This window comes from Podarcis pityusensis (genome assembly GCF_964106645.2).
Source record: "Podarcis pityusensis genome assembly, chromosome: 2".
In the NCBI taxonomy this organism is placed as follows: Eukaryota; Metazoa; Chordata; class Lepidosauria; order Squamata; family Lacertidae; genus Podarcis; species Podarcis pityusensis.
In genome coordinates, this window is record NC_138029.1 from 5,837,495 (window position 1) to 5,849,602 (window position 12,108).

At 52.4% G+C, this 12,108-nt stretch overlaps 1 protein-coding gene across 5 annotated transcripts in view; it reads left to right on the forward strand.

The window, feature by feature from the left end:
* Positions 1–10,892, forward strand: part of GLI1 (GLI family zinc finger 1) — a 107,640-nt gene extending 96,748 nt beyond the window's left edge. For 4 of the 5 annotated variants that reach the window (XM_080989682.1, XM_080989683.1, XM_080989685.1 and 1 more), the window contains 8 exons: positions 63–228; positions 577–684; positions 2,254–2,394; positions 2,983–3,132; positions 4,190–4,354; positions 4,675–4,905; positions 6,803–7,076; positions 7,804–10,892. In XM_080989682.1, the coding sequence (XP_080845808.1) occupies positions 63–228; positions 577–684; positions 2,254–2,394; positions 2,983–3,132; positions 4,190–4,354; positions 4,675–4,905; positions 6,803–7,076; positions 7,804–9,890 (3,322 nt within the window). In that variant the 3' untranslated portion in view covers positions 9,891–10,892. The remainder of the gene's footprint in view (positions 1–62; positions 229–576; positions 685–2,253; positions 2,395–2,982; positions 3,133–4,189; positions 4,355–4,674; positions 4,906–6,802; positions 7,077–7,803) is intronic. The other variant, XM_080989686.1, reaches the window with a different exon arrangement.
* The last annotated feature ends 1,216 nt before the right edge of the window (positions 10,893–12,108 follow it).

A 12,108-nucleotide genomic window follows, 5' to 3' on the forward strand; every position in this document is an offset into this window, starting at 1 on the left:
GGTGCATTATGCGGGTGTTCTGCATGCAAACAGCTTGTGCTTTCTTCTGTCACCCTTGGCAGTCCTTCCCTTGGGTTCCAGAGCCCCATGGGCCACCAGAAAGCTCAAGGGATGTCATTTGGCCACAACCCACCTATGGCTCCCTGTGGATCTCATGAACACATACCTGGCCGGCCAGGTATGATGCACCATATGCCACCACCCCGTGGGATGCTGAAACACTGCCAGGTAAGTGGGTATCAGGTTCACCCGCCTGCCCCTCTCAAAGTGTCACGCTCAAGCAGGTGAATACCAAAAGCCCCCAACATGACACCGCCGTACCCATTGCTTACCAAGTCCCGTAGCCTGCCCACCCCCACCCCTGCAAAAAAAAAAAACCCCTCAGAAATAAATGTTAACAACCCCGGGGTGCCTTAGCACTCTTGGTAGGCTCTTAGATTAATCTCTCACGTTCGTTTGGGAAAGCAAGATGGGAGGCCGTAGAGTTAACAGAGGGAGAAGGGGCCTCCTTTGGGTCTGGGGCTGCACTGGGAGAGGGCACCATCACCTGGAGCTCTCGCCGTCTCTTTCCCACAGCTGAAGTCAGAGCCCAGCCTGGGCAGCCCTCTGGAGTCCCTGAGCACCAAGTGCATGGAGGAGTGCTCGGAGGGTGACATTTCCAGCCCAGCCTCGACAGGGACACAGGTAACATCGGGCCACACCAATGTTCTCACACAGACACCAAGCGCGCCCTCTCTCCAAATCCAGAGTCAAGTGTCCAGGACTGGAGTGGCTCATTTGGAGCTGGGGGCTGTGGGGGCATGGAGGAGAGAGAGGGAGATGTTCTCACCATCAGCGTTACACATAAAAACCATGGTGTTTTGCTTGTTTTTCCTCCCAACATTTCAGTCTCACAGCTGGATAGATCAACCCCACTCTAGGCCTGGTTCATGACACCTTTGTCTCTCACTCGTTGCCAGTCTGTCCACAAACCAAACTGCATGCGCAGTGGGATTGTGTGGGGCAACCTTTAGGGGGCATGGAGAAGGGGGGGAGGGGAAAGTCCTGGTGAGCAAGCAGCAGAAGTTATTGTGCTGATGGAATGTGTTACTCAGTTCTACTTTGGGTACAACCCAATATCTGCTCCATTTTGACCAGATGCCATTACATAAGTTGCTCACCAGAGCTTAATAAGCCAAGGTATGAACAAGCTCTTTGGCTGAACACACAGTTCCTTTGCTCTTCTCTTTGTGTGAGTGAGCAAACAAACAGGGAAGTTATAGTTGCATGTTGTGTTCAGGCTGGGGAGCTATGGGTAACAGCTTCAGAATGAACCAGGATATTAAACTACATTTTGAAGTTGACTTAATATCCTGACTTGTTCCAAAGCTGCTAACCATAGTTTCTTGGTTCAGATGAAACAAGCAAGTGTAATTAACAGCAGACTTCCTGGCTTGTTTGCCTCTCCACCATGAAGGCAGAGGGGTTGCAAACTCAGCCTAAAGGCTTGTTCATATTTCAGCTTATTAAAGTCCAAACTCTCCTATTATGTTTTATGTTGTTTTAAATAGCATGTTGGAATCCACCCTTAACCTTTGAGAGAGCATGTTATCTACAGATACATGTAATTTATTTAAAAGCATGGCAGAATAAAGAAAGAATTCTAAGCTCCACTATGGTGGAAATCTGCCCATACAAATATACCTCCTCCTCCTTCTAAACCACCCCATATCATGTTTCCACACCGTCAGTCACCCATGTGATACAGTTATAACCTACGAAAAGAATTTTTTGTGAATTAAATATACAAAATTGCCTTAAACAAGTCAGATCATTGGTCCATCTCTAGTCCAATGATGATACAGACTGAATCTGGGACCTTCTGCACCTGCTCTGCCATCAACTTATGGCGCCTCAGCCATGTGACCCATCAGAAGGCACAAAAGAGATTCACGGACATCAGCAAAACCCTTGACTTCATCAGTCCATGGGCACAGCTGGGAGGTGGGGCAGGGATGGGCAGCTGCCCCTCCAATCAAGAAAAATCAATAAAAATGCATAGCTGAGATTCTGCCCCCCCCCAAAGCCCTAACAAAAGGCCTGCCTCCCCCCCCCCCAACAAAAATCCTTGCTATGCCTGTGCGCTGGGTGGAGCATCATGGACAGATTTTGCCCCTCTCTCATTGGGTTGTTCAGTGGGGGGCAGACTAGGTCATTGCTCTGAATTCTTCCCAAGATTTTCTGAACATTCTCCATTTCTTACCTCCATCCCAGGATCCCTTACTAGGCATGCTTGATCCCCGGGATGAATTGGAGAAGGAAGATGGGAAAGTAGAGGCTGAGGCAGTGTATGAAACCAACTGCCACTGGGAAGGGTGTTCCAAGGAATTTGACACCCAGGAGCAGCTGGTGCACGTGAGTGATGTGGGCCTGCGGGCAGGACTTGGGGGGGGGTGGACGGGACGGGAGGCATCTTAGAACTTGGTGGGAACTGGAAGGGCTGACTTACACAGTCCAACCCCCTGCCCTGATTAACTGCATAAGATACATCCTGGCAGGGCCAAAACTAGGCTTTCTGTCACCTGAGTCAAAAACCCAGTTTGGCTTTATTGGCCGAGGGAGCTGGTGTACAGCTTCTAGGTCATGTGGCCAGCATGACTAAGCTGCTTCTGGCGAACCAGAGCAGCGCATGGAAACGCCATTTACCTTCCCACCGGAGTGGTACCTATTTATCTACTTGCACTTTGACGTGCTTTTGAACTGCTAGGTTGGCAGGAGCAGGGACCGAGCAACAGGAGCTCACCCCGTCACAGGGATTCGAACCGCCAACCTTCTGATCAGCAAGTCCTAGGCTCTGTGGTTTAACCCACAGCGCCACCCGCGTCCCCTTGCAGTGATTAGGCAGGATCAGAAGCTAAACCATAAATGCTGGTGATGAATTGTGTTTGCCACTGACTTCCACTGACTTTTTACCTCTTCTGCGTTGCTCCCCTGTCGTTGCAGCATATCAACAATGAGCACATCCATGGGGAGAAAAAGGAGTTTGTGTGCCACTGGCAGGAGTGCTCTCGGGAACAACGACCCTTCAAAGCTCAGTACATGCTGGTTGTTCACATGAGGCGCCACACAGGAGAGAAGCCCCACAAGTGCACAGTAAGTAGGTGGGCTCAAAGAGCCAGCTGGTTTCTGTCCTGCGTGGAGGATCTGAGGAGAGACGGAGTTTGATGGGGTTCACACTATGACTGTCTCCCGCCTTGTCTTCTTCACAATGAGTACTGTTTTTGTATTGCTACTATTCAGCTTCTGCTAACATCTGTGTTGTTTCATTCTCTACTATGTCCAGAACAAACTTAATTAATTTCAATGCATTTCAGTGGAATGGAAACGTCAAAAACAATGCAGAAAATAATGCAATTATTTACATCACTGGTCTTCAACAGGTGGGTCAGGAGTCAGGACCCACTAGTGAGTCGTGGCCTGATCCAAGGTGCATCACAACAGGAGCACTACCACCGTGCAAATATATTGTAAAAGATTACGAAATGAGTCCCCCTCTAATGCATGTTTGGGTTCAGAGTGGGTTCTGGGTCTGAAAAAATGGGAAATTGCTGATTTGCATAACTTGTGTGGACTCAAAAACTACTATAGTGAATACTGCTTTTATTCACTTGTGTGATTTCCATTCCTCACCTTGGGCAAACTTGCAGATTGCACTAGTTTCAATTTCTGATGGAATTCTCTGACAACCCTACCCCTCAGCAGGGGTGCCTCAAAATTTCAAGGAGGCAGCCGGGCCCCCTCAATATTCTGCGTCCTGTGGTGGGCCTCGCCATGCCTACCCACGGCTGCGAAGGGGACCCACCAGGCCTTACCAGGCCTTCCTGTGGCTGTGGTGGGCCTTGCAGACTCCTCCTGCCATGTGATGTTACACATGTGCGTCATGCTCGTGACATCACACACATGCGCCAGGCACCCCCAAAGTTGGGCAGAACCTGGTGCCTGTGACGATGAGCCAGGTTCCATCTTCCACCACTTCCATCATGTATACCTGGCTGCGAATGGGTGTGGCTGGCTGCCCCATTGGAAGAAGGGTGTGGTGTGTGCACAAAGGAAGATACACATTTGGGCTGGCACAGAGAAAGAGTGATTTTGTGGGGGTGGGGGTTCCCCATTTTGCCATACAACTACCAACTGCTTTGCTATCCTACAGTTTGAAGGCTGCAATAAGGCCTACTCACGACTGGAGAACCTCAAGACCCACTTGCGCTCCCACACGGGTGAGAAGCCCTACGTTTGTGAGCACGAGGGCTGCAATAAGGCCTTCTCCAATGCTTCAGACCGGGCCAAGCACCAGAACCGGACACATTCCAATGAGGTATGGCTAGCTGCCTAGGGTGAACCATGGAGCCTCATGTCAAAAAGATGGCAACCTCCCCCTCCATGCAATATTGGTATGACCCAGTGCTTCAGCCTTTCCCGAACCTCAAGTCTCTAGGTGCTGTTGTACTACAACTCCCATTATCCCCAAGCAGCATAGGCAATAGTGAGGGTTCATAGGAGTTGCAGTCCAACATCTGGAGGGTCCCAGTTTGAAGCACACTTGTCTTACTATGAGGCAAAATGAGTCAGAGAAGCATTCTATGCCTAAAGTTACCACCTCCGGTGAGAGATAATGATCTGTTTGTGTCCTGGCAGAAACCCTACGTCTGTAAGATCCCAGGCTGCACCAAGCGATACACAGACCCCAGTTCTCTGCGCAAGCATGTCAAGACGGTGCACGGACCAGATGCCCACGTCACCAAGAAGCACCGTGGAGACACCATCTCCTCCAGCCGGACACTCGTCCTCCACAGCGATATGAAACAGGAGCGAGACAGCGAAGGCAGGAAAGACGAAGGCAAACTCATGGTGCCTGACTCTAACTTGGTAAGCTGTGCTACACAGGCAGCGTTGGGAGAAGAGAGACTAAATTCCAGTGCAAGGCATATTACGGTTGCTTGGAGAGGACACACGGAGGACGGATCTTGACACTGGGCAGTGGTGGCTGGTGGTCATTGAGGCTGCTAGGGCAGAAGGCAAGGAGGCCAACAGTAGGTGGCGCCAGAGCCAGTGCTAGGCAGAGCCCACCAATTCCCTGCTGTGTTCTATGAGACTGAGGAGAGGGAAGGTGGCAGCCATTGCCTCCCCTTGCACTGTTTGCAAGCAGAAAGTCTGGTAGTTGGCGGTTGCCAGAAGGCAGACTGAGGTTTGGTGGGGCAGGTGCCCTAATGGGTCAGCCTATGAGGCTAGAATTTATTGAGTTCAAGAAGCACTGGGGGCCACTTCCCTCCTTACTTCTTAAGAAGCACAGAAAGGATGAGTCAGAAAAGATGAGGAAGCTGCCTCATACCCAGTCAGACTGTTGGTCCGCCTGGCCCAGTGTTGCCCACACACTGACCAGCAGTGGCTCTCCATGGCTTCAGGTGGGGATTTCTCCCACACCTACTTGCAGGTGCCAGGGAGCTGAGCTACAGACCTTCCCAAACCAAACCACACTGAGCCAAAGAGGAATTAGAATTTGGTGGGAATTTGTGATTCAGCCAAAACGTTTAGTCCAGGAAGCTTCCTGTTCTTGCAGTCCATTCTTCAGCATACAGGCCTGGAGAAAGGAACGCTGCACTATAAATCTTCAGAAATTGGCACCCTGAGCATCTCAGCATTATTCCCGTTTTCCTTTCTACCACCCTCATCCATTACCCACACCAACTGGAATTTGCGCCAGTGATTAATCAACTAAGTAGATGGTCTACTGAGTAAAGCTGGCAGCCCTATTTTTTTTATTTAAAAAATATTGTTTTACCATCACATGTTATTCAGTTTAAGAAGCAAGTTGAAGTAGTTATGGTGCTGGTTTCGGTGTTATAAAGCCCTGTGCAGGTAAGGTGCAAGACACTTGAAAGATAATCTCACCCCTTGTATACACAGTCACTGCACTCTGCAGGTGAGGGCCTCCTGCAGATACCGTTTCATCAGAAGGTCCATTCTGCACAATACAGGAATCAGGCCTTTAGTGTTGTGGCACCTGCCCTATGAGATGCCCTCCCCTTGAATAAGAGACAGGTGCAATCTCTGCTGCATTTTTGGTGCCCGATGAAGACCTTCCTCTTCCAACCAGCCTTTTCAGCTGAGATCTTTCCCAGTCTGCATCTGTACTAGAATTATTTCTATTGATTACCGTATTTTTCGCTCTTTAAGACGCACCAGGCCACAAGACGCACCTAGTTTTTGGAGGAGGAAAACAAGAAAAAAAATATTCTGAATCTCAGAAGCCAGAACAGCAAGAGGGATCGCTGCGCAGTGAAAGCAGCAATCCCTCTTGCTGTACTGGCGTCTGTGATAGCTGTGCAGCCTGCATTCGCTCCATAAGACGCACCCACATTTCCCCTTACTTTTTAGGAGGGAAAAAGTGAGTCTTATAGAGCAAAAAATACGGTAATCACTGGCTGTTTGCCACCCTGGGCTCCTTTGGGAGGAAAGGGGGGATGGAAATGTAATAAAAGAAACAAGCAAGTACCCCACTCCTATACAGGTCCCAGTGAGTTCAAGTGGTAGAGCATGAGACTCTTAATCTCAGGATCGTGGGTTCGAGCCCCACGTTGGGCAAAAGATTCCTGCATTGCAGGGGGTTGGACTAGATGACCCTCCTGGTCCCTTCCAATTCTATGATTCTAAGTAGCCAAGGTCTCTCCCCCCACCCTGCTTGGAACACCTCCCCCCCCCGAGTTGTTGTGACGATTGCTGTAACCCTGCGATGTGGCTGTGCTCCACCCCCCACCCACCCCAGAAACCGCAGCCCAGCCCTGGTGGCCAGTCGTCCTGCAGCAGCGAGCGCTCGCCCTTGGGCAGCGCAAACAACAACGACAGTGGCGTGGAGATGAATGCCAATGCGGGTGGCAGTTTAGAAGACCTGTCGGCGCTGGAGGAACCGTCAGAGCCCATGGGCAACTCGGGGCTGTCGGCGCTGCACAAGCTGGAGAACCTGCGCATTGACAAGCTGAAGCAGCTGCGCAAGCCCCTGTCCGCCAAGGGGGTCAAGCTGCCGTCCATCCCCGGGTCAGGTGCGTGGGGAAGGAGGTCTTGGGGGGAAGAGGAGGGGAGGGCAGGGGTCTCTACAGGGGGTCAGGCACACATCTACACCTCCAAATCCGGATGAGCATTGATCTCTAGATCTCCAGCTTTCATTTTTTTAAAAGAGTATTTTTCTAGCATTTGTAGAACCTGAGCTAGAAGTCAAAATGGACAGAAACTCTCCTGCTCACCGTTGTCATGTTTTACTTTGCTGCCCGCCCACCCCGATCAGAAAAACCCCTGTGGATGCCCATAGAATAGGGTCTGCATAGACGGTTTCCCATAGGCAGGAGGCAGTGAGAATAACAAGGCCCATTGTTGCTCTTCAAGATGGCTGCCAGCAGAGCAGCTTCAGTGCTGGGCAAGGCTGCTCTCCTATTTTACCGCTTGCAGTGAAATAGCCTCTTGCAGATACTGTTGGCCTTGGTCTTGTGGTCCGCTCTTCTTTCTTCAGCCATTTAGCACTGCCCCCTCCCAATTAGGTCACAGAGCTGGTTGAGCCATGTTTCTACCTGCCCTGGAGCTGACATCACATACGATGCTCTAAATATGACTGACAGGTGCCCAGGTCTCGCAGAGGAGGAGCCCTTTCACCATTCTGTCAGGCCTTGCCTCGGGCCTAGTACGTCGGCTGCAAACCATGGGCTTAGCTTTGGGCCTGGCTTTTTGAAATGTGTTTTCTCTGTCCTTTTAGTCAACTGTTCCGCTTCTTCGCAGGCTCCACGAGAGAGATGCCTGGCCTGTGTGGGCCCCCCTCCGCTGTCTCTCACCGGCGCATCATGGAGCTGTCATCGGGAGACCTGCCCTCCCTATCCATGCCCGGTGAGCGCCGTGGTAGCACCACCAGCACCATCAGCTCGGCCTACACCGTCAGCCGCCGCTCCTCCATGGTGTCACCATACCTGCCGGCTGCGGGAGGGCCTAATGGGGTGGGCCCACCTGACGTGTATGACCCCATCTCCCCTGACACCTCCAGACGCTCCAGCGAGGCCAGCCACTGCGGAGGTCTTCCAGGACTGGGCAACCTGACACCAGCCCAACAATACCGCCTCAAAGCCAAGTACGCCGCTGCGACAGGCGGACCGCCTCCAACCCCTCTACCCAGCATGGAGAGGGCTGCTCAGCCCAGCCTGATGGCAGATTACTCAGGCTCTGCCCTGCCTCTTTTCATGCATCGACACAGTGCCAACGAATACCACAGGTGCAGCTCTGGCACCCTCCACCCCCACCTGGCACTTGGCCACGGGGCTCGGAGAGCCAGCGACCCCTCCCAGACAGTGGGTGAGGCCAACCCGCCCCCCAGAGTGCAAAGGTTCAAAAGCCTCAGCAACATGAGCCCAGGAGGCATGGGCAGAGCCAGCAGGCAGGCGATTGGGGGCTCGGATGCCAACCTGCAGCGCCACCTCTTCTCGCCACGACCGCCAAGCATCAGTGAGAACGTCTTCTTGGAGAACGCTACCATGGAGAGCGCCGGCCCAGCTGGAGAGCAGGAACTGCTGGAGATGGAGCCTTACCTGGGTTACCAGGAGCAGAGCTACCCATGCCAGGCTGCGGGCATGGAGCTCCCAAGCAACGTGGCCCATCGAGGTGCGCCCAGGGCGATAGGCAACTTGCAGATGGGTCCTGAACAGCTGGAGGGCGGCTTTGACCAACTGGACTATATCCAGCCCCAATGCCAGATGAGCCTGGCTTTCCACACAACGGTGCGGCACTGGGATGGCGATGGTGTGGGGCTTAACCCTGCACCCTCCTCTGCCATGGGGGAGTGCCACTCTGCCCAGTACGCAGTCCCAGATGCCAAGCACATGGGGGTAGAAGGTCATGGGGGTGAAGGCCAGCAGGGCACTTTCCAGTTTGGCCAGCCCCACATCAAGGCTGAGCAGCAGTTCCAAGCAGCTGTGCCTGCTCTGGCCTCTTGCCAGGGCATGAAGCAGCTGCCATACAGCCAAGCCCAGCCTGCCTGTGTCAGGGGTGAGGGGTACCACCAGCCTGAGAGCCAACAGGCCCCGTGCTTTGGTATGGGGCAACCCCCCAGCAGGAGGCCCCAGACCCCCATGCTGCAAGTCAAGGAGATGATGGTTCGGAGCTATGTGCAGTCGCAGCAGGCGCTGATGTGGGGGGAGCAGCCAGCCGGTGATGCCATGATGGGCATAGAGAGTGGGGGACAGTGCCAGCAGCCCCAGCCTTACCCTGGCAGCCCCAAGTACCCCAGCTACCCTGCCAAGCCCCCACCAGCAATGGAGAGCAAAGCACTTTCAAGCCCTGGAGGCCAGTGTTACAGCCCAGGGATGGTCCCCCACCCGCCTGGGGGCCCCAAGCCGCTGAGCAGGCCAAGCAGCTTGTGCTACCAAGCCAGCCTCCCTTATGAGACCCCTGGCGAGGGCGGCCCCCACCGGCTGATGCGCTTGCCCCCTCTCCGCAGCCCTGAGGAGGCCAGAGGTTTCTCCAGCCAGCTACACATGCCGTTGGGCAAAGCTTCTGGGAACAAGTTGATGAACGCCCACCAACGTCACTGCCAGCCCCCCAGCTGTGTGGCAGAGGATCCGGGTGGGCCCTTCACCCCCAGGCTGGACATCCTCAAATCAGACTCTTTCTCTTACCTGCCAGAAGAGCAGGTGTCCAACAGCTTGGACACTCTGGACTTGGAGAATACCCACTTGGACTTCACAGCTATCCTAGACGACGCGGAGGGCCTCAGCCCCACCTCCCCGCCCGGCGGCCCAGCCAACATGGCTGTGGGGGACATGAGCTCCATGCTGAACTCACTGGCCGGGGAGAACCAGTTCCTTAACACCCTTTCCTAGGACAGTTGGGATCATGGCTGAGACGACGGGGACCTGCTGTGAACAGGAACCAAATGGGCACAAGGAGAGACAAGGCCAGGGTACCTCTTGCTGGGCTGGACTCAATAACTTGAGGTTGGGGAGTGGGACTGGGGGCTCTGCAGGGAGACTGGGTCCAATTAGTAACTCCCAGGCTTGCCTTTTGGTACCAAATTGCATCTGTTGCAACCTCAGACCTCCTGTACAAGGTGGGTCTCTTGTTGAGAATTGTGCTGATGGTACTGGATGAAGGACAGGTGGCCATAGGAAAAGGAAGTGGAGTCCTTCCTCTCTCCCAGCTGGTAGAGCGAAACCCATCCATCCTCTGTCTCCCGCAGTTCCCAAATGAAACCAGTATTCTTAATAAGCATCACCCCAAAGTGCCTCTTCTGCAGAGTCCCCTATGCATTGAGAGCTCTGACAGGCTATCAGCCTGCTTCTAGAGTTTGTTGAGCACAGCTGCATACCTAGGGCCCATGTCGGCCTGGAAAAAAATTATCCACAGAGGAACATGTGCAAAAACAGGGCTTTTAGGCAAATTGAAAACTTTGCCTGCATTTAGCAGGAGCGATCTGTGATCTTGAGCAAGCAGGAATGTTGTCACCTGTTCATAGTTCCTTCTTGCAAATTCCACAGGGAAGGAAGGACTCCCAGTGGAGGAAAGAATCGACTCTGTGGTTTTGCCTACACAGAGGCTCTGGAGGTTGGTGGTGGGGCTCAGAGCATCTACTAAGAGCAAGCTCTTCTTTGCACATGGCAAATACACTTCTGGCACATTCAGGCCTTTCAGCTCTCATCTGGTAAAGCTGCTAGATTGTCTGGAGCCCTGAATTCCACATCAACCTGGACATTCTCCATTAGCTCCCATCCTGCAGTTGCCACCATGACAAAGCTCACATTGTGATGTAAGTGTAATGTTGGGGGGTGTGCAAAAACATTGCTCTGGCGGCTTCTGCTTTCCTAAAGATACATGGCTTCCACTATCCCTTGCTGTGAGAGCAGAATTATGGCATCTGCCCCAATTGCCCCAAAGGGCCACTCCATCCACACATCACATTTTTTAAAGGCGAACATATGTGTCCTAATCCACCTCTGGCTGTGCATGTAAGTAGTGACAGAGTACAGGTGAGAATGCACATATAATTTATACCAGCAGTTCCCAGTTGAGAAAGGGAGATTGGGGCTGGGGCAATGACGTTTTACATGTACACTTAAAAACAGATGCATGTGATGAGCTCACGTTTGCATACATACATCTGGGAGCTGGGGTGGGCTGTGGATCCTTGCCCGAGTTTATTACCTCTTGATGTATGAAAGGGTTCAAATGTCAGGCATTGGACAGAGAACTGAATCCTAGGGCTGAAAAATTAAAAAGTGTATGTGCACAACAGGCACATAAGCAGACCATAGTGAGCCACAAGTGTAGAAAGCTGGAGGAACAGCATAGCACACATTATTTAAGTGCCTCACATGCTCATAACTCAGACAAGCAAGCCAAGTTACAAGGGACGACAAACTTCCAAAGATCACAGGTCAGTCCAGCCCGCAAGAAAAATCCTTCTTGAACCCAAATCAGTTCAAAGGCAGGTTCACACATGTGTCTTGCATCACTTGAGTTGGGCTGCATATCTGGAGAACATTTACCTCCTTTTGAATCTCCCAGTTTGGCAGGAAGCAAGGCAGCCACAACTGCTGCTGCTGATTTACTCCTTCCTTGGCCCTTCTGTCCTTCCCAACCTCTTTTAATGACCTGGGTTCCAGGGATGTGGCACATGGGACACTGGTTGCCTTGACTCCCACTGCATTTGGGGATCTGAAGGCTTTTTACAGGTTGCAGCCTGGCAACTCCACAGGAAAGCAAATACACCCTTCCCTTTAGAGAAACATTGGCTAGAGGCAGCTCCTGCCATCTCAGTGTTCAATGGGAGGAAAAGTTGCTTTGCTACACAGCTGTTTCGGGGGTTGTTTGTTTTTAACATGCAAAAACCTGGTTGGGGCGGGCAGCCCTCAATCTGTTACTTGTGCTCAGCTGGTGAGCTATAGCTCCTGCCATCTATTCAGGCCAAGTTCCCCAAATAGTTCAGAGGCTGGGTTCTTCAGTTCTGAATTTACATACAAAGATGGTGTACTTTGTTCACAGGCTACAAATAAGCCGGAGGGGGGGGGGGCGAGGAAGAGACTTGGAGGTAATGTTCAAACA